We start from the raw sequence: 27,604 nt of genomic DNA on the forward strand, positions 1-27,604 counted from the left end.
TTCTTCAAAAAAAGTATCCTACATAACATAGATTCTATTTTAACATTTCCTATAACCTAAAACTATACTTAACACACTACTGAAGAGAATTAATACAGCACTACTTTCTAACACAACACATATAATATTCATTTAATATTTGCAAAAAGGCAATTATAAAATATACATTTTTCACACTCCTGGGACAGACAAGGGTCTGCACAAGCCTGAAATTCTGATCTTTGGGGTAAAATGACAGTAGATTCAACGGGGGGATACGTGGTAGGTGGTTCCTAAGGTGGTACCTTCCTAGTACCTCAGCAATGGGGAAAGGAAGAGGGCAACATATAGCTGAGAGTTTGGAATAAAATGAGGCTGCGCCCTCTGAAATTTCAAGAGAAAAAATCCCGAGGCCATGTGCCCCTGTGGAGTCTCCCCCTTTATTCGAAAAAAAGTTGAAGGACTCCCCTTTTTGGACATAAACCTCTGGTGTTCGTAGAATATTCCTGACTAGTCAGGACACACCTCTGGCTGATTACATCATTCCGATTTCGCCGCTAACTCTTCTCCCCTGCCATGTCAGTAGCTGCACCTTTTCCACAACTACTTCCGCATTCTCTTGCCACCCACCTTTGCCTTCTGCTAGCGCGGTAAAGCAATGCTAAAAATCAATCTGATCATTTCCTTATAACCACTGCTGCCCGGCGGACAAAATGGCTGCTTGCCCTTTAACCCTGTGTATCGACCCAACCCATCCAGCAGCGGCGCTCGGGGAACGACTGGCAATTTCCTCCGGGAACACGCTGCGTCTCAAGCCCGGCGCCCGCCTGAAAGGCCGGGCGTGGCAATCGCGGTCGGCTCGGCCCCTTTCGGCCCTGCTCCGTCTCTCTCGGGCTCGCACTGGAGCGGGCCTTCCTCCGCAGCGCTGCCGGGCGCGGTGGGAGCGGCACAGGGCCTGGCCGCCCGCGGAGGCTGCGCACGGTAACGTGGCCCCGCTGTTGAGGTCGGGTCGCGGCCCTGAGGAAGTGAGTGGAGCGGGACCTGAGGAAGTAGAAGCTGTCGATGCGTTGCGCAGCGGTCACGGCAGCAGTGTCTGTGTGTGCGTGTGCGTGCGTGCATATGTGCGTGTGTCTGTCTGTCTATCTCTCTGTATCTATGTGCCTGTGTGCTTTTGGTTTAGAAACCTTGATGTATTGTTTTCACACTCAGAATCTTCGTTTCCACAGTGAAATCTTCTGGTCCTCAATCCTCTTTAAAATTGGTTTTGATTGTTAAGGTAAAGTTTCACAATGTTTGGAGATGGGTGGGACGAAGATTTGGAATAATAATATCACACCAATCATAAGAATTTCTTGTATCTGTATTTTTGGTAATAATACTGATTTTACAGGATTAAAGTTCAATCTTTTGCTTAAATCGTCTTAGTAGTGGGAGGTATGCTCTCTGGCACTTTTATTTTCTTTTTTTTAATCTTAGAAGGCACAATGACTGACTTTGAAAAGAGCCTGCATCAGGACATGGTTTCTCAGCTGCATGACTTTGCTGCTGCTGGTGACACAGCCGGGCTGAAAGTGCTGCTCAGGCGCTCACCATCACTGGTCAATGCAGCCACAGGGAATGGCTGGACAGCCCTCATGTACGGTGCTAGAAATGGACACCTTGAGGTTGTGCAGGTTCTTCTTCAAGAGGGGTAAGCTGTTTAGTAGAACCTATTCAAGAGCTCTGTTTTGCACCCCCTTTTCGCCCCTATCAGTTTTGTCTCAGAAGTAAATTTACCAGACAGATAATGGCAGAATTTTCAGGGATAAAACTCAGGAAAATTTATTCTGTGTCATTTTATAACTGGGTTCTGCTATTGCATCATACTTTTTATTTTTGCTAAGAAAGTCTAAAACTTATAAGCATCTCTAAAGTTACTCCTTTGATATTCAAGGATATGTTGTCACTTTTCACAGAGGCCAACAGAATAGAACAGAGTTTGCACCCTAATTTCAACTGCTGTATGATAAATTGGATGTATTTGATCAGTCCACTTAAATTTTTTCTCTAAACTTGATTTGTAAGCCACTTGAATCTTTGTTAGTGTAGAATGTTTGCTGACTCTTCAGTAGGACATCACAGACTCACCTTTTCCAAAATTACTCCAAATGGAAAATGCTTTAAAACTAAGTTAAAATCAAATGCATTTAACTGAGTTTAACATTAATCAAGCCCAGGCTGTTCCGTTCTGAACTCCTACTTACAGAAAAAAGGAAGTTTACTTCATTCTGTAGTTAATGACTAACTTCAGGCATAGCATTCCACATCCTCCAGTAATCATCCCACCCACTCTTGATTTTTTTTCAGTCATAGCCAAGGCCTGTAGCCTCTGCTGGGGCTCAGAGTGGGGCATTAGATGAACCACTGGTTTCTACTATAATCGGTACATTCCAGTATGTAGAGAGTATCTTAGTGCAAGATTTTGGGTATTGAGGAATCTTTTGTGATGCTGGGAAATTTATCAGTTTGTAAATAGGATTATCAGTTTTTTTATCTTAAGCTTTTCTTAATAAAATAAAAGGTAAATATCACTTTTAAATGTCCTTTTCGTGGTTGCTCTGTTAGGCAATTGAATAAGTTCATGAAATGATGCTGTACCCTCATTGCTCTTCTTTTAGTTAATGCTTAGAATAATTATTTTGACAATTATAGTTGCTGGTTATACAAACATGAATGTCTATGAAGAAAATATTTCATAACATTACAGACAATAATTCTAGAAATCTAGTCAGTTGCATTTTTGTCACAGAACTGTAGCATCATAGAATGTCCTAAGTTGAAAGAGACCCACAAGGATTAAATCCAACTCATAGTCCTGCACAGCACTGTCTCCAAGGATCACACCGTGTGCCTGAGAGCTTTGTCGAAACACTTCTTGAGCTCTGTCAGCCATGGTCCTGTGATCACTGCCATGGGGAGCCTCTTCTAGTGCCCAGCTACCCTCTGGATAAAGAACATTTTCCTGATAGCCAACCTAATACTCTCCTGAGAGAGATTAATTTCATTCCCGTAAGTCCTGTTACTGGTCATGCGAAGAGTTGCTTTAGCAGCAAAAACTTGTAATTTAAGTTTTGAGTAGTTTTCTAAACAGTATACTCAAATTCCCTCAAAAACTACTGAGTTTAATATAAAATCTCAAAATGGTCTTGCCTGTGGTACAGTTAACTGTGTATCAGCAACATTAATAATACTGGCATCTTCTGGTATTAAAAACTGATGAGTCTAGTATTTATTACATAATTTGTAATTTACAGTGACATTTCTGTTTTACTTACCAATTTAAGATTAGCAAATAATTAAATTGTATTATTTTAACCTCCCAGTCAGCCTCAACCTATTTAAAGTTTGGGTTTCTTTTTGGTTTTAGTATTTAAATGTATGTGATGAGGCAACATATCCCTTACCTGTTTCACTTTACAGACATCTGGGTGACTAAAAATCCCTACAGGAACCAGCTTCTGTCACTAAGGAGAGGGTGTATTCTTGATTCTAATTTTATGGTAAATTATCCAATATCCTGAGTTAGAAGGGACCACAAGGATCAACTCCTGCAGCTGTGCAGGTCATCCCAAGAATCCCGCCATGTGCCCATGTTTGAGAGCGTTGTCTAAACATTCCTTGAAGTCCGGCTTTGTGTCCTGTCACTGGTCATCAGAGTGAAAAGATTAGTATCTGCACCTCTGCTTGCCCTTGTGAGGATGTTGGACACCCCAGTAAGGTCTGTCCTCAGTCTTCTTTTTTCCAGGCTGAACAAGCCAATTAACCTCAATAAAATATTTTATTGTAAATGTTTTGTTGCTGCTTCCAGTAGCTTCTAGAAGGTAATGCTTGTTAGGCTTCTTTTTTTTTTCTTTTTTTTTCCCCTTTTGATTACTGATTATGAGGAGCAGACCTATAGCCTGACTTTTAAAGCTCTGGTTTTGAGCCTTTTTTTTAATGATACAGTATGTGGAATTTTAATAAATTCATTGCCTTTGTACTACTTCATGAATTTTGGTGAATGATAATCTGGAGAGGATCAACAAGAAGGGATCAACAAAAATGTGAAATACAGCCTTGGCAAAGGAAGAAGTAAATTATATTTTATTACCATGATGCTAAACATTTTGCCTAAAGATTATCCCAGTATTGACAGAGTGTCTAGAAGTTCTTGTACCTTAATAGTGTCAGATATGTATGCTGTAAGAATAATACAGCAACAGGACCCTTCCTAAACATATTTATTCTGGTAACCTCAGCTCTTTTCTGTTTATTCAGGTGTGACAGATCCATCGTTAATAAATCAAGGCAGACAGCTCTGGACATTGCTAAATTTTGGGGGTACAAACACATAGCTAATTTGTTGGCTAATGTGAAAGGTGATCAGAAACCTAGTTGTTTGTCAAATGATGTGAAAGAATATGAAAATTATTTTGGCATGACACTTCTGGACAGACGGAGTGATAAAAGAACAGATTCTAAGTGGCTAAGTAAAAAACAAAGCCATCCAGCTACAGTGTACATCCTCTTCTCAAATCTAAGTCCCTTGGTTACTTTGGGTGGGGGAAGAGAGAGCTCGCAGCAACCAGAAGTAAAGCTTTGCAGGTTGTGCCACAAGGATGTGGAACTGTGCATGAACCAAACTGAAGAATGTACCTTGATTTTTCTTGGAGTGGACCTTAAGTTTGATATGAACCTGATGGCTGCTTGCAGTGGAAGAGTTCAGCAAGAAGATGAAGATGGGTTAGTTGCTTGGTTTGCTCTTAGCATAGATTCTGCTTCTGCTGAAAAATTTAAACAGAAGCATGAGGACTGTTACTTTCTTCACCCACCGATGCCAGCGCTACTGCAGTTACCTGAAAAAGAAGCTGGTAAGGTGCATAAAATGCAGCAAGTACAAGATGCATAATCAGAAAGATTCCTTTTGGTATTTCCTGAGGTATTAATTCAAAGAAAAGACAAAACACTGCAAAGAAATTGTGTTTTCAGTGGTCTTAGAAATATTTTGATTTTAAAAGCCTGGTAGTTTTGTGAAGAATTTTGTATGTAAGAACATTTGCATTTGCAAAGGACTGATTTCTGCAATGACAGTATTAGACTGTAAAACCTATTGATCATCATGGGTTTTAAACGGTACTATTTAACTATTAATGCGCGAACATTGTAAACATAAAGGGAAAAAAGCTGTCATTACCGAGTTTTCAGTAATGAAATTGTTAATTAAAATTAATAATTATGAAATTATTAATTACAGGAAATGAGAACCTAAGTCCTTCATAACAGTGTGTTGGATACTCATTTGACAAGAAAGTGTTGAAAATTTAGGATACCAAAGTGAATTTGTGTTAGTAAGGACATTAACAATAAATGTTGTTAATGACTGCTATTGTAACAGTTATGTTTTTACATAAGGATAAAGAAAAGCTCAACTTGAACCTTAAGTTTAAATGGAACAATGCATTATTATGTCAATACTTGTAGTAGCCCTAAAATGGTCATCTGAAGAAGACTTGATACATGTAATTTTGGCAGTTTGCCTACACAAAGAGACTTCTGTGAGAAACAGGGTATATTGATCTGGATGAATTTGTTCCTGAATATGTGTAAATTGCCCTGTAGCTCTTTAATACTATGTTCTGTTGTGTTTGCTGTGCTGCAAAGAAAAAGGTCTGCATAACTCATTTTGCTCAACTTCTCCTGTAGCCATAATTATGATTCAAACCACACTCTGATTTTTTGTGTTAAAACTCAGTATTTGATTTTTTTTTAAAAAACCTTAACATGAATTAGTATTTGATTTTGTGCACTCTCAATGTATTGTTTTAAAGGAGTAATAGCCCAGGCGAGATCTATTCTAGCATGGCACCAGCGTTACCGATTCTGTCCAACATGTGGGAGTGCAACCAAGATTGAAGAAGGGGGTTACAAGAAAACTTGCTTAAAAGAAGGTTGTCCCAGTCTCCAAGGAGTTCACAACACATCATATCCAAGAGTTGGTAAGAATATTCACTGAGAAGTGGCTTGCTTTTAAATCATTTGCTTGTAAATTGCTATGCATGTATATCAATTTATTTCTAGTTATTTCAGCTGCTTACTTCTGTTCTAGGTCTTCCATACTTGTTTCTCCACAGGCTGTGTGTGTCTCAGCTCTGTTTAGGATTAAGTAGGATTCTCTTTCTTTCAGTAGTCTGTGATACAGAATTGCTGTGAAAATGCAAACCTTATTTCAACAACTAATATCAGTTAGAAGTTACAAGAGTATAAATGAGAATTGGCAGTATAAAGGGTCACATTTTACTTTTTTTCTTAAAACTAGATGACAGTAAAAAGGGGAAAAGATCACAAGTTGATAGGGCTGCTTAGACCAATAGGAGAAAATATTATGTTAGTAATATTTTAAAGTTTTACTAGTTGGAAAGAAAAAGATACAATGACCAGAAGTGAGAAAATTTGTCAAAGTGCAACATCATATGAGAAACCGATAGCAAAGAGTAAATGAAATCAAAGGTGGAAAGTAGTCAGTAGTTAGTCAGTATTTATGTTGTCAGCAAAGTGTCTAGTTATTTGGTGTTTAGTCAAAAAGACATTCCTCAGACCTCTGTGGTGAAGAGACGATGATAAACGAGTTTGTTGCAGAAACTGTTGGTATATGCTGGATGCACAGGTTAGTATTGCTGATTAGTACTGACTCTTAGCAAATTGTGTCCTTTGGTTACAGGTAATTTCTGTCCTGCATTTCAAGCCTTGGTTAGTAAGCTGCTTCTATTAAGCATGTATGTTGCACAACCATATAAAGAGGTATCTTGCATGGAGGGTAACCCCAAAGTGAAATGAAATAACAGCTTACTCTGGGTACAGACACAGTTATGATTTCAATATAATTTTTGCCCTTATATGCATTGGTATGGAATAGACTAGAAGTTTTTACTGCATTAAGTCTCTCAAATGTTGAAATATATTAATTTCATGTCCTTTCCAGATCCTGTTGTGATAATGCAAGTCATCCATCCAGATGGCAACCATTGCCTTTTAGGTAGGCAGAGGAGATTTCCCCCAGGAATGTTTACCTGCCTTGCCGGATTTGTAGAACCTGGTGAGTAATTTTGTTTTCCTTTATCAAATGTATTTTCTCAATGAAAGTATTATACCTTTACAATTACAGAGAACTATAATTTGTGTTATCTCAAATTGAAGTTTTTTTGCTTCCTGATAGATGAGTTGTTACAATGAATATACCCATTCTGTACTTTGCAGCTGTTGATTTATTTAAAAAAAAGCAAAGAGCAACTTGAGTAAATAAAAATACTGAACAGTTTTCAAATCATGTAGTCTTAAATCACTACTTAAAATAAAAAAAAAAATTATTTTAAAACATGTCACCTTGGCCGGTGATACTTTAGGCAAAGGATTTTAGCATAGGAAAAGTAAGTGTTAAAGTCTAAGTTAAAGCTAACATGAAGTTAAGCATATACTTACATGTTTAGGGCCTGATTGATTCTGTGAAAGATAAGTAGACATTCCATAATTCTGAAAGAAAGATAAAGAGATTCTTCAATAGCTATGTCAAGCAATAATAGTTGAAATTAGTTACAATTATAAGTACCTGCAGATCAACTTGCAAAATATTCTGTATTGTGAATAGATCTTCATCACCAGTGAAATTATAGTGAATAAATATATTCAGTAAACATGTGCAGGTTGACATACAGTGACAGCATGGACAAGTTTATTCAGGTATCATTTGAAAGAAGTCAAGATATTTATTTCTGATGGATGGACATGATTCCTTTAATGAACCTGTAAGCAGCAGTTACAGCACAGTGCATGTGTGCCTATGTAGGCTAGTGACCATCAGCATTCCGCACACATGCATCTACAGTTTTCTATGGATATGGAAGCAGAGCTTTCCATTGCAGTTTCAATTTACAGTATTGTCTGCATGTATTAAGACAATGAAGAATGAGTCAGGCAAAGGGAATAATACAACACAGAAATGTTAGCAAGTATTCTAAATCTCTGTTTTCTTACTATTGTAATTCTAAATACTGATTTTTCAAGTTGTAGTACATGCTGTTGCAATCATACTGAAAATCCAGAAATTAACACAGTGCTAGTTACAAATGAATGTTTCAAGAATAATTATAGGAATTATGTATTTTCTACTCAATTTTTGACATTTTAGATATAGTGATAATGGTTTATGTGCATAAGGAATTATCAATTCAGAAAATAAATATTATTGTGGAGAAATTACTACACTTTATTTTCAAAGTTCCATTTTGCTTTTTTGGCTGTTTTACCTTATTGGACTTTTGTGTCTTGTGCTGAGGTCTTTGCCCTGATCTGTGAACTAGATCTTTATAGATAATTGCCTTGGGCAGTTCCAAATCTTTTGAGTCAGTTCAAAGCACAGCATGTGATCATTGCTTGGAGTATTTTCATGAGCTGCTTGTTCTTTGCCCTTTTTGATAAGGTGAAACCATAGAAAATGCTGTTCGAAGAGAAGTAGAGGAGGAGACTGGAGTCAAAGTTGCCCATGTTCAGTACATATCTTGTCAGCCGTGGCCAATGCCTTCTTCCCTCATGATTGGCTGCTTAGCTGTTGCAGTGTCCACAGAAATTAGAGTTGACAAGAATGAAATAGAGGATGCCCGCTGGTTCACTAGAGAACAGGTGAAGTTCAATTTCATTTTCTTCTTCTATTGATTAGTCTGTGACTGTATTGGTTCTGGCATACAACAGACACTTGCTTTTTCAGCAAGTCAAATAAGCATGTGTACTCTTCATTTTATCATACAGCAGAGCTCAGATTAGTGGAGTAGGGGTGCCTTCTAGCAGGAGGTGGCCTAGTGAGGCAGAGGGTTGGTTTTGCAGTCCTGTTAGGAGGGTGGCTAGTCATAGGGGGAAAGCCAGGGCTAAGTTTATAGATAATTGGGTGGTTGGGGTACATGTGTAAGGCAATAGGCCTAGAAGATTAATGAGTAGGAAAGAAGATTATGAGGGATGTTAAAATTAGGGCTCATTTGTGTCCTTTTCTGTCTAGGGGTATTATTAGTTGTTTTGTGACTAGGTTGATAAATCATAGTTGGAGGGTTGAGAGGCAATATATTGGCGTAGGTTAGACACAACCAGAAAAAGATAGGTATTCACAGTAATGTCTGAGTTACTTTCATGTTCATTTTATGAGGTTTTTGCCAGTTTGCTCTTCACCTTTCCCTTCTGTGAGATAGTCAAGTTATTTTAACCCGTGTCCTTAGCAAGCCTGTGCTTTTCATGCAGTAGTAGTATTTAATAGCATTATTCATTACAGTTTCTCAAACCAGGCATGCTACCAGATATGCTGTGAGGGTGGAAGTTAAAGTAAGGACTCTGGGAATTAATTAGATTGAATATCTTTTTTTTCATGCAGTACTATTTTAATACTCTGTTATTAAATGCAGCTTACTGTGCATTAATAAGAAATCCTACACTTAGCTTCCATCAGTAGTTAAAATACAGTCAAATAAAAGTGAGGCAGAAAAGACTTTCACAGAAATATTTCAGTTCATGAGTAGAAGGAAAGGTTGCTTGCACAACTTAGTTTTCACAGGTTTTCCTATAGACAACTTAGAAGCTAAGCTTTTAATAACACTGGACATCTGCCTAGCTGTTCAAAGCATTTTGACTGCAAGTCACCTTGAAGGCAAAGTTAATCACGTACAATCTCAGTGTGTTTCTGTTAACACTGGGAGCATTATTTTAAAGGAATATCAGTTCTGAATACAACTAGTTGCATGCAGATTGGCATACAGCTGGAAATAAGCTTCAAAAATGTGATGAAAGTGAATTCACATGTTACTTGCAACTTCTTCAGATGACCAAGAAAACACATCTCCATGGCACTACATGTAAACATTAAAAAAATATTTTTGTCACAGTGTAGAGCACCATCTGGTGGTCCTTGCCATAAAAAAGCTTCGCAGAAACCTTAAATAATATATTAGTGGTCTCCACAGTTCTGTTAGGAAGAAGGTATCCTTTGGAGCATATTAGGCTCAAAAATGTCATAATTCACACAATGTTGGACTTTCTCTGCATTTACCTTGGAGAATCTCTTAGTAGCTCTTTAATAGGTATAGCAGTAGCAGACTGATGGATCATTATAGGAAGATAATTTCTGTATTAATACAATGTTAGATTCTGTATAGTTTATAATGCTATCTTCTAAAGTTAAAAAGTCTGCTTTTATTGCAGGTCGTGGAAGTTCTCATTAAAGGAAACCAGCGTTCTTTCTTTGTACCACCAAGTCGAGCTATTGCACACCAGTTGATGAAACATTGGATTGGAATGAATGCTAATCTTTAGTTCAAATAATTGATTTCTTTAAGTTACTTCTTCTACTGAATGCTTAATTAGGAACAAATTAGAACTTTTTGTCTAGTGAATGTGTAACCAAGTGATTTTCTGAGCCTTTACGTTGGTTCCAGAGCTAAACCATGCAATCTTTGTAGGTGTTTTCAGACCTGAATTAGATTTGGACAAAACCCAATAATTATCTCAAGCAAGCAAGCACCAAATAAGTAGAATTGGTACCTTGTTGAGTACAGGCTGTGTTTCTTGTTCTAGAATGAAATTATTATGCCTTTTTCTTTACACTTTTTATGTTTGATTTGGTCTTCCCCCACTGGAAGGATTCACAGCATTACAAAGAGGGCTGTCTGACCTTGCCTGCTCTTTGAATTCTCTACTTACATCTCCTCTTTGGCCTTAATTGTTTCTTTCTCATTTTTGCTTATCTCCATTTTTTAAATTTGACCTGTCGCAAAAATCTACATTCAGTGCTGAAAGCCTTACCCAAGTATGGTTATTTTAAAGTCAGTAGCATATGTAACTAGTGAAACTATGTAACTAGTGAAAGCATATGTAGCTATGTGGTACTTCGTATCTTTTACTTTAATAATTTATGTTAATGCTCAAAGCAGAGCATTTACTCGTACATTCTGACTTGGCCTGCACTTATCCAATTGTATGTCAGCCTGAATTTAAAGGTATAACACAATACTTTGTTTTTGAAAAAGGTGTTGGAGAACCATCCCTGAAAGCCTAAGTATTAGTGTTTTCATAAGATAATAATGTACTTATTGATGCTAGGCAGTGAGTAATTTCATTCTCTGATAATTAGAAATGAAATTACAGAATAATGGAGAAGGAGGAACAAGACGTATCTCAAAATATGCACAAAGTTCATTATGGAAATAGAGATGCCAAGATTGTTACTGCTATTAAGAATCTTATATTTGAAAGAAGTATATTAACTGCAGCTATAAGACTGCAGGGATATGTTAATTAAAATATGTATTTATGTGGTTTTAATGCTACAGTTCAGATTTGTGCCTTAATTTATCAAGTTATTTAAGATTGTGTTGATGTTCTAAAAAGAGAAGTATACTGGTTTAATATTTATTTCATTGTGTAATAGTACTCTGTCATTCTGCAGTCATTGCAGTGATATCAAAAGAAATGCAAATGACCTGAAGAAGTTGTAGTGACAAATGTAAACTTATTATTTTGTGATTTGTTTATTTGGAGTAATTTGTTTTTAACAGTGAATGGTGTCACATTTTTTTCCAAAATTCTCAGGAACCTGGAATCAGTAAAACTGTTGTACAAATTCTGATTGTACTTTGTTTTCCCCATCCATGTCACACTATGCTCAGCAGTTTTCATGGGTTTTTTTGTAAGGCAGTACCTAAGAAACTTTAAAGCAAGAAGCCTTCCTGACAGATTTGGAGTATTTGACATGTTATGTTGCTTCATTCTCTTCCTTGTTTTAGCCATATGTAAAAATAAATACAGGCTATTTCTTGTCTGGCAAGGAGAAGGAAACAATACAGTCCTTCCCTTAAAAATTGCTTTTACAGAGAAAGCGAGTTATGGAAAGCTGTCGTAGGGCACATGTACCAGCAAGACTGTATGGTACCAATGGCAATTATCAGTTGCAGGTTGCTCATAGAGTAAAGGAAAGTATGTTGGAAAGTATATTGGAAAGTATGCAAAAAGTGGTGGAAGCTGAGCAGTGAAAGGAAGTTTCAACTAGTGCTGTGGTGATTACATTTGGAGAGATGAACAAGGGAGTGAGGAGCCAGATGGTAGAAGAAGGATAAAGTGTAGAGCAAATATAGGTAGCATAAAAATAAGTAGTTTGTGGCTTTGAGGTAGCTAAATGTACATGACTAAGACCCATAGGAATACTTTTAAAACTATTGGAATAGTTTTTTTGTAGAAAATTATGGTGAGTGGCTATAGAGATGTGCTTCTAAAAGTGAAACTCCAAACACAGTATCCCTAATTAAAACTGATGTTAGTAATCTGCCTAATTTTTTTTTTTGAGGATCTGTATACCAGTATATATGTGCAGTTACAATGCTAATAAGTAAATCAAAAATGTACACTTTTATGTATGAAGAAAACCAGAAAAATATGACAAAAGGAACAACACTTAAATAATCTCTGATTTTGAGAGTAATCTTTTAATGATCTTTCAGGTTTAATAATTTAGGTATGTCAACGATTTTTAGTCTTTATAGATATTCAAAATCTAAGCCAAGCTTTTGAAAAAGGTTTTGAAGCTTTCTTTTCCTTTTTCCCTTAGCAAGAGAACAATTCCATTTGCAGGGAAGAAGACAAATCTAAGAAAGCTAGTTAGATAAATTTAATCCATTTAAGGAAAGATTTTTCCTGGCATTTTATTGCTTAACTTTCCCTATTTGCAGGTCAGGGTTTAAATTTATTTCAAAATTACCTATACATTTTAAGGACAGTTACTGTTTCCAGTTTACACAGGAAATGTCAAATTGAAGAACCAAATGCTCTGGTTATCTGGCAACTACAGCAGTTCAGGAAAGTGCCAAATTAAATTTAGAAACAGTTGAAGAGAGTGTAGTGGTTCTGACTGGAGTATTGTATGGGCAACACCTCCAGAAGATCTCAGTAGTTCAACTTCAAAAGACAGCAGCAGCTTTTAAAGCAGGCTGTTTCTTGCCACAAAGTTAATGCAGTAGATTAAGAGAATAGTGTTACTTACTAAAAAGAGTGTTTTTTTTCTATGCTGTGAGTAATTATCTATCACTTTTTTCCCTTTCTTGTACAAGGATATCAGACCATAAATAGTACTCATGATGTCAAATGTACAAGGCAGAAAATTCTGGAGATGCCTTTTATCCCAGTTTGCCTGTGTACTAAAGAGAACTACCTTCTATGCAATATATAATTTGAAAATATTATGTATTTTATCTGTTTTTATAATAATTTACAGATAATAGAAATAATAGCTTAATAAAGCAGGAAAAGATAATTAGGTCTTTGAACACAAACCAAAACTGATACTTCTAATGAAACTGAAATCTCATGCAATGTAATGACATTTAATGTAAGTATAATACTGATGATGATATTTTTACGAACTTTGCATTTGTCCTAATAAACATACTTCTTTAAACTCATTTTTCATTCTAGATGTATGTAAACACATGAAAAGTAGAATCATTCCAGTATTGATTCTATAATTTGAACATTATGTTTTCTACAGGAGCATTGACAAGTCAGTTCTTGCCAATTAACTGATTACTGATTGAAGTCTGATTATGTTGAAATCTGCAAGATGTGAGGGAAAAATGGGTGGATGTTAAGAGGCTGATTAAAGGTAGACCAGTCATGATGCTTCATGGAATTAAATATACTAATCAGATTCTGAGCTTAGCAGACAGAAATAGAAAAAGAAGTGGAACAAGGCTGTGAACATTGCTCCCTCTTTTATCTTTAATTTTAATTAGGTAATCTGATTGATTAAGACTTTTCAGACGGAGCTGGCATTTTGTAGCTGCTGGATAATTTAGTTGTTATTTTATTATCTGCTTTATCTGTAAAGAGTTAAATAAGTGGTAGTCCTTTATTGCTTCATTGATTTGAAGGATATGTATATACTGTATATCATTGCTGACTGGGTTTGATGGTACTTATGGGGGTAAGTCTAAAGAAAAAAAATTGAACTTGTTATCCTATTAAGCCTTAGTAAGACAGCCAACCCATCCTTCATGAGCTTAGAAAAGCAAACTGTTCACAGTCCGTAACAGCAAGCATCTGAGGAAAATGAATATTGGCTTATGGCAATGGTAAGTATAAACCTTTTTCTGGTAAATTAGACTGTTTTAATTAGTATTCTGTAGCTACTAATTGTTACAATTCATCATAAATTTTGTTAAATAGAAATTCTGCAGATTTTTTTCACAGTAAAGAAATATGACTTTTTTCCTAAGTGATAGATTTTTAAGATGGATATTTGATTCCTAAATCTGTATTGGTTATCTTATTTTAGCATATAAGTACTATAAGTTTAGTGTTATTATATACTATTAGGTATATAATTTTGAAAATTAAAGCCTACTTGTATGAACTTGTATAAATTTGTTAGAAGTATTGCCTTTCTGCAACCAACATTTCACACTGGAATATGAGGAGTGCTATGATAAGACTACAGAATTAGTAGTCAAGAAGGAATATTGAGAGTTGAGTTGAGAGAAGAGGATCCTGTTGAGTGGAGAAGCTTACATTATAATTTTTCAGCACTTAAGTAAACCTGGATAGTAATTTTTTTCCTCCTACCATTTCATCATCCTGCAAACTAGTCTAGCTTTGGTAAAGTACATCTCTATTTCTTTCCAAGGAGAGAAGCATTCTAATGTTCAGCTAAGAAGTGTAGGTATTTTCTCAAGACTTCTGTCAAAGCTAAAAAAGAGTGTATGAAATAAGCGTCTCAAATTCTTTTGTCACTCTAAGTCTAAATTGCTCCTTACTTACTTTGTATGAATTGCTCAGGTGGAGAAAGTGACCCTGGAAACTGCATGGTCAGGAAATACGGTTCCCATTTCAGACACCAGAAATCAAATCCTAGAAGTTAGGATAGGGTGACAGATTTTGCCCATATTGCATTCTATGAACAATGGAAGTTTTTTTTTTCATCTATAACAGTAATTTATATTTTATACTCCCAGACATTTTGAAAATAAAAAACTACCTCATTTTCAGGTAAAATTTTTATAGTGTGCAATTACTCTGCAGGGTTTTTCTGGGGGGCTGAGTTTCAATTATAAGCAAATACTTTGAATTTACCTGGTTTCAGTTAAGAGGGACAAGGAATTCTGAAGCTCACATAAATTGGATTAATTTATTTGAAAAAGAATTGAGAAGGAAATTTATTTGAGAATGATTGAGAAAGAATTGTAGTATTACATGACAGTAATTTCTTTCAGTATAGAAACTCCATTTCATTTTTGGAAATGGTTGTTATGGTTGCTATAGATGTCATTGTTAATGTATGTTATAGTGAGATTTCTACTAGTTTCGTTATCAATTGTTGCATCACATCTGTAGGGTATTTCTGATACCTGCTGTCATTTTTGGTACTGACAAAGCATGAATTCCATAGATAACCCTCTGAATATCAGAATGACAAACTCACTGACATGAACAGGCTAATCCAGCTGATACTCAGTAGTATCGGCTGATACTTTAGGAGGTTTTCCTTTGGTCTCTAAAACAGAAATAAAAGATGTCCAACAATGTAAACAGAAATGGAAGTTTATATGATTTTTAAAACACATTTTCAGAGCTTTTGATTAAGGAAAATTATTTTATGCAGTAGAAAAGAGAGGTCCTGCACAGCAAATTCTGTTCTCTGTTTTTAAATATGTTTTTACTTATATGATAATAAATACATGAACATCCATTGTAGTAAAGTGTAGAATAATAATTATTTAGTAATTGTGTTAAAATCATGGTGGAATGTTTTATAGACCATTTACAGCACAGAGGCTACCTACTAGTCTGTTGTAGTGTATGGCAGTGCACATTTTTGAATGAAGGTAATTATGAAAAATGCTGCTGCAGAAATTAAGTATCTCCAACATCTAAAATAAATGTTTATCTTTGTTAATACATTATTGTCTTCTGTTGCAAAAGCTCAAAATAATTAACCAAAAAGCAGAATTACTTAATAAGTAGACAGGAGCTTTACAGGACATGAGTTTTACATATGATTTAGCAGAATTAAAAAAAAACCAAACAACTGACTTCACTTCTCTCTAAAAAAGCAGAAATACCTGTGTATATACAGCCCATGATTGCTAATCTGTATTTCACTGCAACTTTGCTGGTACCTGCATTCTTAGTGCTGAGTTAAAATAATCTTGAAAACATTTGACTGACTGCAATTGTAGTAGCATTTTTTCAATCCAAAGTGAGGTGTCTGCAGGGAGATAGCTTTAATATGTTGTAGAGAATAATATAACTATTATTTCTTTTCAAAAGATTGGTCAAAATCTATTCAACAATTCATATTGTGTCCATTTCTGCTTGTAGAAAAGTCAAAAATAATGCAAAATCTAATTACACAGGGTTTGGGTTTCCTAAATATGTGGATTTATGGCATATGTGATAGTTTTAGTTGTTTAGACAGTAACCTTCCATCTGAATCAGAACCAAAGACATACTGACTGGTGTTTGCAATCTTTTTGTGGTCTGGAAAAAAAAAGTGCCACGGTAGCAGTGAGGAACAAGTGACATGAACCCCCTTATGCATCAGAAGGAGATCCCTTTATTGTAAAAAAATCACACCCTTTTTATGCCTTTAATCTCTACCTGACGTGACTGAAACCAAACTGAGACTTAACAGAAAGAAGGCACCCACTGGCTGCCTCAGCTGCAGTGCTGCTGTCCATGCGTCCTATCATCTAATCAGCTTCTTGCTCATAAACTGTCCATGTGTTCATACAGCCAATCACGATCTCACTTCTAGCTGACTCTTTCCTCACTCATAACTGCCTCTCACCTCTCAAGCGACTTCCAACTGTCCAACTTGCAGCTGTGCCTTTCCCATGGGGCCTTCTGATGAGCATAAGCCTTAGCAACTTTAATAATTATAACCCCATAATAATATATAACCCCATAAAATCTTTTATTTTTTATTAAGCAAGAAAAATGTACTAGGAAAAACCTAAACAACTCCTAAGACATTAATAACAGGGAAAACAATAATAAATATTACAACTTTTCAAAAACTGCAACATAGGCTTATAACATAGTGACTATATATATACATTAATTCAGGATGCTGTGACAAAAGGCCACACACACCATGATGGAATCCACTGCACATGATGGCCTGTCGAGAGGCAGGTATATCCTCTTCCCCATGTCAACAAGGCCAGTGGTCCTTTCATTCTGCTGTCAGTAGGTCCTTTACCATCACAGGAGGTTTTAGATGGGCCTTCGTGTTGAAAGGATACTGCCTTTCACATGCAGTTTGTTTCGTCTCATAGAAATTTTAAAAATTGAGAACCTACAAGGCTTTAGCTCATGAAGGCGCCCCAACTCCCCGCCTCTTTGTTTTTCAAGCAAGGATTTTAAGATTTTATGGGCACGCTCAACAATAGTACAGTTCATGACATAAAATGGTTGATCAGTGGGTCCTAGCAGAACACCTGTTGCAAATTGAGTTCACTAGTCCATGTTTTATTGTGTGTCCTCTACTTTGGGTCCTCTACTCTCAGAACTAAGTAGATACTGTCATATATCCACTGAGTTCCGTTTGATTGGAATCTGATTATTTTCAGACATAGAGTTCATGATTTTAATAATTTTACAAAGGGCTATATGGTACTGTTACAGTCCCTGTAAATGGCTGGCTTCTTCCTTTTGTCTAGATATTTTGCAGACATTTTTGAGAAGGCCGGTTTTTTCAGGAAAATACATAGGTTAAACTAAGCAAGTGAAGATAGGATCCATTCCAGCTGAGGCAGAGAGTGAGAAACACTGCTAATACAGGCATTTTTATGGCACATTTTATATATGTTTGACATAAGCATTCTTTGACATGAAATGTATTCTACAGTACTTCAGAAATGTGTGTTCAGAAATTATTCAAATAAAATTCTAGTGGAAGCTTGGTAAAGAGAAAAAGGCAAAACTAGAAGGTATTTCAATAAGATGTATTTCAATGAGATAAGTAAAAGGTAAATCAGTGATGAACCCTTTTTGCCTGCTCTCTGTGGAACTCAAGACTGTCCTATACTACTCACTCTAATGACATTGTAAATTATATGTGGGGCATCTACCCCAGTGTAAGAAATTTAGAGTAGGGAAAATAACACAGACCACAATCAATACAGAAAATAAAAAGAATAAATCAAGTAGTAAACTTTAGCATTTGCCTAGACATATTTGAGAATCTCAGATGGCTTTGGATAATTCTATTTAGAGTTTATATGGTTTTAACTGTGTCAGTTACTTCACTGTGAGGCACTGAAACAGGTCACTCAGAGAAGCTGGGGATGCCCCATCTCTGGAGGTGTTCAAGGCCGAACTGGATGGAGCTTTGAGCAGCCTGATCTAGTGGAAGGTGTCCCTGTCCATGGCAGAGGTGTTGGGATGAGATGATCTTTAAGTTTCCTTCCAGCATGAGCCATTCTGTGATTGTCTAATTCACACTGGAAAATTCAAACCTTAGTAATTAGAGGAGAGGAACTAAGCAGTTAGAGACTGGACCACACATAGCTAGTAACTTGAGAAGCAAAGTCAAAGCAATGATTAGTATGGAACAGTAGAATATTGTGAAATACAAAGAGACACAATGGAAATAAATGAGAATTAAATTCAGTGTTACTAAGTTCATCTAGGGAAACAGGGACAAAAATGATTCTGTATCAAAAGGGATGAAACAGATAGAAGGGTTTAATGTTGAAATGCAGAAGGAAAGAGAAGTAAAATATTCTTGTTTGAGAAAGGCCTGTTTTGGTAGGCTGTGACATCATTGTTCTAAAGTCTGTGAGCACTGTAGAATTCAGTAGGGAGGTATTCAGCAAGGTACCTCTGAATATAATCATAGCCAAAACCTTCATAGGTTTTGGCTATGAATAGAGCATAGGATTCTGAATTATAAGAAAGAGACTTAAAGCTTCAAAGGATGGTTTATATTATCCTGAAAGAACTTAAAATATTTTTCAAAATTATTGTGTCATCACACCATTCTGATTCAGCATTAGCAAATATATTCTCTGTATTTTCCTTTCTTTTTCACCTTTGTCTTTTCTGACAGTCTCATCCTTATAGGTTCACTGAACATGGTTGTTTAGAAAACAAAACATGTAGTTTCACGTAAAATCTCCACTATATAAACATATAAACATAAAGTAAAATAGCTCCTATGTTTTCAAATTTACTTCCAATCAGTGTTTTTAAGGCAACTTTTCCTGCATAACAAGATGAACTCAAAGCTATTCATTACATTGGTTTTGGGTTTTTTTGTTTTTGCTTTCATTATCTCAGAACTTGTCATCATCTGCATTAACCTGAAGGAAACAGCATTATAGATGCTATCAACAATGAAAATAAATACATTCTAAACAGAGATTTACCTGTTAGTGGGATAGTAGGGATATAAATATAAATACAAACATTTCTAGATTGATCTTTTACTCAAAATTAGGATGTTGTTATTCTGAGCTACCCCAAGCAGTAATCTATGTAGTAAGAGTAATCTATCATGTAAGAAACTATGTCAATGGACTTTGGCTTCCATCTAGGCAAATGCTGAATGCTTCTATTCCCAGTTAAGCTAATTTGTCTCTTGTACATCTAGTGTCCAACAGTGAACAAAATAGTTCCTAAGACAAGGTCTTACCCTGCAGTCCTGATGCATACAATTAATCCTTGCTCAAGTCAATAGGTCTACTCAGGAGTAGGATTCAAGTTGATGAGATTCCTAATTCTCTTATCACATCTCAGCCCCAGGATCAATGAGACAAGAATAGACCAAGACAATGCGTGGGTAGAATAAATGAAAAGCAAAGAACGGGTGCCTCTTCTGATATGGTAGGCCTAAGAGTAGAAAGGATAAATTAACATATGGAAATGTAGTAGGGGCAGCAAAACTATTTGCATCATGAAGTTGTTTCCAATGTTTTTTTGAAATTTAAGGTATCAACAATTTAACATACTGCAGGTACAATAAAAGTAATATGTAAATACTATAATTAATATCCAAGAGCTGATAGACTAAAAACTCCTGGAAAAGTACAGATATATCTTTAAACTGAAACTGAGAGTGTAAACATTCCAAAGTGCCTGCTGTAAAATGAGTACACCATTTTCACAGTCTACCTGCAGTGTCTTCCAAAAAGACAGAGGAGAATTGCCTTCATTTTACAGCCAGCTAAAGAATGTATACTGCCATATTCAGTCATTCAAGCCTCACACTAACTTAAAATTTTTCAGAAGTAGAAATGACTGTGTCTTGAAAAAATTTCATCCCAGTTGTTTGGCTAACTATGGATCATGGCATACAGTGACATGTAACATGAGTCTTAAAATTTCAGTGTAATTATTTTAAAAGCTTTATCCTTGTAACAAGATGCATATATCCTCATAATTCCAGTAAGTTTGTGGCCTTAAAAATTCACTCACACTCCTTCCACAATGATGTATAGCATGTTCTGATAAACAAACATCCAAAGACTATTATGACTAATAACACTTGTAATTAGTTGATTTTTCCCAGCAATAACTTAATTGATTTCCAAGACCACACCTATGATGTATTAGGTGTTCAAATACTTCTCACTTCAAAGAATCCCTTCTCAAGAGAAGAAAACAATTATTATAAGTATTTTGTTACACATATAAATGAGATTGAATTTAAAATGAATGCTTAAAACAAAGTATTAATCTCTAAAAATCTGAATCAGATAAAATCATAGACTGTAAAAGATCACCCACTGCTCAAAGCTTCCACAGATTTTAAAGGGTATTGGTTCAGGCCCTGTAACTGAGGTCATGAGATCTTGATTTTAAGATATTATTTTTAAATCTTCAAAATTTTTTCCTAAATAAATAAAAGAAGAAATAAATGCATTATAGAAATAATAGAAATTATAGAAATAATTGCACTATATTATGCACTAGAACTTTTCTATTTTTTATTATAACAAGTTATAATAAAACAAGTTAGTAAACCTGAGAGTTAGAGGGCAAAACTATTCCAGAGAATCCTTCTCATTATCCATTGTTTTCCCTCCCACACAGAAAACTAGAACGCAGATGCCCTTGGTTCTTAGAAATGAGCAGAAAGAAAAGAAAAAGCTGCAAGAGCAGAAAGAGCTCAGATTCCAGAGAATGTAAGTTTACAGAAATGTTTAATATAAAATAAAATCAACAGAAACATATGTGGCTATTCTTAATTTACTCATCAAGACAGAAATTCACTTTTGTGCCCAGCTGTTTGTCAGATTGGAAATATTTACACTTAAGTGTGGACACATACAGGTAATGTATTACATAATGGTGAAGCTAGTTCTTTTATTTTAGTTAAGCTGCTATCCTATTTATTTCTGGCAAAAGCTATCCAAATATATTGTTGTTCAATTGCCTCAAAATGTCACCATTCTTGGTGTAAATCTCAGTGTTGTCTTAGTTTAATAGCTTGTTCTAATCCTGTTTAAGTAGATGTCACTATTAAACTGTTACCCTGTAATGCATATGACCTTTTCTTACAAAAACCAAAGCAAGAGAGAATTTTATGTCATTGTGTGCCATTTTATATCATTTCAATGCCATGAAATCTTGCCTACTACAGCCAGAAAACACTATTTTATTCTACTTAAATCAGGTAGCTGTGACTCACATCTTCTGGCATTGTGCCACTGACCTGCTGTGTGATTCTATTAATTAATCCCTTTGTTTGCTCATCTGTAAAAGGATTATAAAAGCCATCTTCCATAGAATTTACCCAGACTGCAAGCAGGCAGTGGGATGATGATTGACCCAGTGTGTTCACAGGAACAAAGTAAATATTAGGAGGAGTAATAAAATTTCTAATGTAGCTCTTATTATAAACAAATAGAATATCTTATACCCTAACAAAAGCAAAAATTTATTTTAAAAAATTGCAAATATATTGAATTTCTCAGATCAGAGTGAATTAATGTGGCCCATCCTGTTTATCTCATTTTGCATTACTTATCAGTTAACTATGACAAAACTAGTTAATACTGAAATTGAAAAGTAATAATGTGGAAAATACACTAGATCTTAAAGATAGTGTAGGCATTTTCTATGAAAACTGTCTCAAAGCTAATCACATATTTATGATACTGCTTAGCAAATCATGGGAAAATGTTTTTTCTTTTTTTTAATCTTGAATTAGATGCACAGTTGTCACCCATTTGTAAATGCCAGCAAAGTGTAGGAAGCCTTGAAAATAAAGCACATGAGGCTCTGTCTCAGTTCACAGAGCCACTGGATGTACAGGGTGCTGAAGAAAATGGAAAAGATCATGAAAACAAGAATCAGAGTAGCTCAGATGCTTCTGAAGATAAAGACCTTGATAATGTATCAGACACTGAAAAAGAAGGGAAGAAGGAAAAGATCTGCACTCCTAAAATGATCTCACCTCAGCAAGATGAAATCCTAGCTACAGTAACTTTTGGTGAGTCAGAGGGCTCATCCAAAGGAAAAATTATACTGTGGCGCAAGCCAGATTCTTCAGACTCGGTTAGCTTGGCTACTGGAAAAATTTCTGCAGAAGTAAAATATGGCTCTTTTAATATTGAAGTAGAAATTAAGAATATTTCTTTGTTTGATTCTGGAACAAAAGTTGAAGATCAACAGAGGAAGAGTTCAAAGAACAAGAAACGTCATGAAAGACAATGCCAGAAAAGTCAGTGTTCAAAATGTTCCAAGTACAAATACCCTTTAACTGAACATTCAGCAGAACACAGGGGGAAATATAAGGGATCCTCTCTACATAAAATTCAAAGTGCCATCAGTGAAATTCCCTCCCTGGAAATAAACGTTGAAACTAAAGACATTCAGGTGGAATATACCATCAGAAATAAAAATCTGAAGGTTAACATCAAAGCCAGTGAGCAGGAACAGAGCAAACCATTCAACAGGGAACATGAAGATACATACTGGAGTGAAACAGATAATTCTGTTACAGAGGCACTGTGTAACACAGACTGTGAGTCATTGTTTAGCTTTCATGAAAAAGCAGATTATACATTCCCAGATGGATATACACTTCTTCCTCCACCTAAAGAATTTGCTGACTGTGACAAAATGCACCTGGATACAATTGCAGAAGGCATATCTTCATACCCTGTTAATAGCAGAAAGGAATCTGACAGTCTCACTACAGCCTTGAGTATTTGGGGGGAAGAAAATTATTTCTGTAAACTTAACACAGAGGACTATGAAGACCATACCAATGAAAAGGAAGATTTTTCTAAGGATAAAATATTTTTCTCAAAAATAAATAATACTAATTGTCTTGTAGCTATTAATACCTTGCATAACCCAAACAACGGGAAAGAATGTGTTAATAAGAGCAACGTATTATGTCAAGAAAGAAATAACTGTGACCAACACAGAGACAGAGGACCCAAAACAGCAAGAAGAAAGTCTTTCCCAGATACTACCCTGGAGGTACCATCACCAGTTCACCCTAGAAGGGATTCTGGCTTTTACTCACTGCCATCCTTAAATGTATTGCTTAAGGAGACCAAAGCAGATGTCCATAACAGGAGCTCACATATTCCTACGAAATACAAGGAAATTTTTAACTGTCCTGACTTGACCTCCTCTCTGACAGAGCTTTGCAAGTATCCCGACTTGACCTCCTCACTGAGAAATTTGAGAAGTCTTAAGTCTTCATATCAGTATGCTTTAACATCATTTGATCGTAATATTACCATTTATCCATCTGAGCCTGAAGAAGGTGTCTGTCTAGATGGCACTTGTTCACTGAAAGACTGTGCAGACTGTGTGGGGCAAGAGGAAGAAACAGAAGAAACATTAATGGAGAGTCTTCATTCCAGAGGTACTACACCTGACAAAAGAGAAAATGACCATGAAGAGGCTCTGGGAAACCTATCCATGTGGGAAGACGACTCAGAGTCTACTGAAGCTTTAGATAAAGAGAAATCAGAGTTCAACTCTGTAGAAAAGCATGTTGAATGGCAAAACAAAGCTCAACTGATACAAGCCTCTCCACTTTCTACAAGCCCTTCAAGTGAATTCATTAATGATAAAGAAAGTACTAATTATGCATCTACAGAAAGCATCCCAAAACAATGTTCAGTTTTACAGTTAAATGTTCACCCACCTTATGCAGAGTCTGAGGTAACAAATAAAAGGAGAGAGTCAGTACTGACTGACCCTCCAGTGATAATTGGAGAAGTAGAAGGAAGACTTATCCAAGGCAACACTACATTGATACCTGAATGTTTTGGCTCTGCAGTGAAGAAAGAACCTAACCTTACCTGCAGTATACAAGAAAAATCCTTGCTGTCATCCTTGATAGATCACAAAGAGAATGACATGAATAAAGCGTTGGAAAGCCTTTCTGAGGTACAGTACATATCTGGAGATGTCCTTGTTGAATCTGATTGCCGTAATAATTCAGCACAGATCTTCGTGTTATCTACCTCTTCAGTAGGCACAGAAAATAAAGAGAATTTCACAGAACATCTAAACATTAAGCAAAGATTGGAGGACTTTTGCAGTAAACAGTCAACTGACAACAGTTTAAGGAGAGAGCCTGGAATAAATCAACAACCTCTGTTAGTCAAATCCAACTTTGAAGAAATTGAATCAAATTTTGAAATGAAAGAAGATTATTATGAGACTGCAGATATGTCATCATCAGTAAGACATATTAGTCAGAAAGGTAGGTGTTACAACACTTCTCAAGTTAATATCACACACCTTTTGCATAGGAGCTTTTGTGACATCTGTTTACTTGGTAAATAAATGTATATTAAAAGTTTTCAATGATATTGTTATGGTATATGTTTAGCTATGGGGTTATAATATGCAGTTATTCTGCTGAGGATTCTAGGATCCATCTTGCAGAGCTAAGAAATTGAAATTTTAAAAAACCAAAAAAGTTAATGCAGCTTTGATCAAGAAGCAGTTTTCCTACATTAAACGTCCCTCCTATTCTGTACATCTAGTCAGAGAAGAAAGCATCATTGCAGGAAGAAATAGTAAAAGCAGTTGCCGTGTGATATGAACTCAGAGCACAAGCCTGTGTTTAAAACCACATAAATCTGGCTTTCAAATCCATGTGATCGACATGAATACTGAATATATATGAGTACATATCGGTCTTAATTCTGGCTGAACATTTTCATTGGATGACCAGAGGGGATCCTTTAACCTGCTTTTTTCCTCTCTTTTATATGTTTGAAGAAACTGTGTATGAAAAAGGCTTATTTTTAATAGCTAATTTTACAAAATTTCTTGTCTTCCTTTTTTCTATCCATCTACCCATATCCATAACTTGTCTTTCAAAATTAGTGAAGTATAAAAATTTTAAGTCATCCTGGGATATTGCACACTACAATGTGAGCCTTTTACATTATTATGAGACTGCAGATATGTCATCATCAGTAAGACATATTAGTCAGTACACACATGTATGTGTGTATGTGTTGTTAAAATACCACTCCAAACGCTTTAATTTTATTTTTTTTATATTAATCAGGTTATATGCAAATACATCTCAAATTCACCTCTCCAGAAGGCAATGTTTCCAGCAGATTTGGAGGTTAAGAGGTTTATATAATTGAAAAATATACATTTTCTTATGGAAAATGTCTTATATAATCCTAGTTCAAGGAAGCTGAAGTTTAAAAAAATCTTTTAGTTCACCATACCTGCAGAAAGACTAGTATGACCTCCATGGCTGTCTTTTTTGGCATTGGTAATGGAAATTAAAAAAAATACCTGAAGTATTTTATACACGATATAGATATACTACATAGATTCATATTGCTATATAGACCAGTATCTCAACATAAGTATCTCAATACCAGTATCTTGCTATCAATATGTAAACTGGAGAATTGATGAAATGGAAATCTCTATAGAGCAAGGTATAAAATTAAGATACTAAAGGAAACAGTATGCCAAAATCCTTGATTTCTCAGACATTAGACCTAAATGGTTAAGGACACAGCACAGAAGTGAGATATGGCTATGTTTTTCTTTTTTTTTTTCTTTTCTCTTCTTTTATTCTCTCTTCCCTTTTGCCCTTTGCTAAGAATTATCTATACCTGTCATCTTGCTTTGGCCCTCTTTTGGTCCAGGGTCATATTTTGATTTATCTTCATTCCCAGCAATGCTGTGGAGATCCTCCTTTAAATGAATAAGTGTGTACATCCAGAATAAATTTTACAACCTACTTCACCAAGACATTGGGCAGTGTGGGACTTATGGAGTATAGTAATCCAGTGACACTGGAAAGCAAATGTGTCATTTTTCTGCAAAGAATGAGAACTTCTACAACAGAGGAGAAGAGATGGTACTGTGGTAAACAGGATGGGGGAAAGGCTTTCTAGAAGTCTCTAGTGTTCTGGGTACTTCATGACTGTATCGAAGAAGTAAAGACCCCTGCAAAGGGCACTAGAAGGGCATTGCAAGAGATAGGTTTCTTGAGTCTCAGCAATGGTCTGGAATAGTGCCCTGGAATGCCCTTGCTGAGTTACATGTGATGAACATCTGGCTGAAGCCAGAAAAAGGCTGTGCAGCCATGAGTGTATCTACAGAGTCCTCCAGGGAGCCTCTGGAGGTTGGACTTTCTCTCTATCTGTCCTTGCCAATGGTTAAAGTCACATTTTTAATACAGAATATAATACAAGATCTGTTTTACCATTGTTGTTTTACCTGAAATAATAATGCAACAATTAAGGTTATTCTGCCTTAACTAGAAAAAAGTCTGAACCAGGAAAATCTTCATGCATATCTCACAAGATTATTAGTATTCAAATAGGAGTTTATATATATACCTATTGACCACTTCAGAAATGTATATTTCTGAAGATCCATGAGCAATTTACAAGTTTCTGCATTAAAATAGTGATGTACTATGCTATGTAGGTATTTAACTAGAGATACTTCTACTCAATTAGTCTCAAATGTATATTTTCAGAATATTTTCAGTATTATTTGGTATTTTCATTTATATATTGGTTAGATTATTCTTGGATTTAGAATGTGGAGATATTACACAGTAAAATTACTTATACAAACTTGTGTCACATATTTCTCACAAACAACATCTGGTTATAACTTAGACTTGAAATCAGAAATGAATAAAACCAGAAAATTGCCTTTGAAGAAAGACGCCAGAGCCAGTGACAGTTCCCAGGAAGATGCAATAGACCAGTGGGCCAGAAGACGGAAACAGTTCAAAGACAGCAAAAAGTGCAGTTCAACTGGAGGAAGCTCCATAAACAGCACAATCACTGAGGGATCAAGTGAGTACTTTAGTATTACACTTACTATCTTTCCTGTATGTGTAATTGGTAATATGACAGGCTTTTCAACTAAGGAAATTGATCTCCAGTTTACTATCCAAATGTCTGTGTTAGTCATTATCATGAGTAACACAAAACATCCTTTCTCCTTGGTTAAGCAAACAATCTGACTAAAAAAAAGTTGATTCTACCATGCATGTTCATGGTAGGACATGTTCAAATTATATGTTCAAATAATATTAAGACAAACTTTAGGC

The 27,604-nt window shown here is 35.7% G+C and overlaps 2 protein-coding genes across 6 annotated transcripts in view; both read left to right on the forward strand.

Moving 5' to 3' along the window:
* The first annotated feature begins 503 nt into the window (after nucleotides 1–503).
* NUDT12 (nudix hydrolase 12) lies at nucleotides 504–13,478 on the forward strand. 4 transcript variants are annotated; one of them, XM_054653440.2, is made up of 8 exons: nucleotides 821–1,004; nucleotides 1,206–1,255; nucleotides 1,456–1,669; nucleotides 4,276–4,868; nucleotides 5,826–5,993; nucleotides 6,977–7,090; nucleotides 8,471–8,670; nucleotides 10,231–13,478. In XM_054653440.2, exons 3-8 carry the CDS (start codon nucleotides 1,464–1,466, stop codon nucleotides 10,339–10,341), a joined length of 1,392 nt encoding a protein of 463 aa, XP_054509415.1. In that variant the 5' UTR covers nucleotides 821–1,004; nucleotides 1,206–1,255; nucleotides 1,456–1,463; the 3' UTR covers nucleotides 10,342–13,478. The 4 variants fall into 4 exon arrangements, with proteins under 4 accessions (XP_077027134.1, XP_054509415.1, XP_077027136.1 ...); XM_077171019.1 differs by lacking the exon at nucleotides 1,206–1,255 and having other exon boundaries at nucleotides 504–960; XM_077171021.1 differs by lacking the exon at nucleotides 1,206–1,255.
* A 148-nt stretch (nucleotides 13,479–13,626) lies between these two features.
* LOC129133762 (uncharacterized) overlaps nucleotides 13,627–27,604 on the forward strand; it is a 44,432-nt gene continuing 30,454 nt past the window's right edge. For both annotated transcript variants that reach the window (XM_077171017.1, XM_077171016.1), the window contains exons 1-3: nucleotides 13,627–21,203; nucleotides 22,232–24,754; nucleotides 27,165–27,347. In XM_077171017.1, coding sequence (XP_077027132.1) covers nucleotides 21,146–21,203; nucleotides 22,232–24,754; nucleotides 27,165–27,347 — 2,764 coding nt within the window. In that variant the 5' untranslated portion in view covers nucleotides 13,627–21,145. The remainder of the gene's footprint in view (nucleotides 21,204–22,231; nucleotides 24,755–27,164; nucleotides 27,348–27,604) is intronic.

This window comes from Agelaius phoeniceus, chromosome Z (assembly GCF_051311805.1).
Source record: "Agelaius phoeniceus isolate bAgePho1 chromosome Z, bAgePho1.hap1, whole genome shotgun sequence".
Lineage (NCBI taxonomy): Eukaryota > Metazoa > Chordata > Aves > Passeriformes > Icteridae > Agelaius > Agelaius phoeniceus.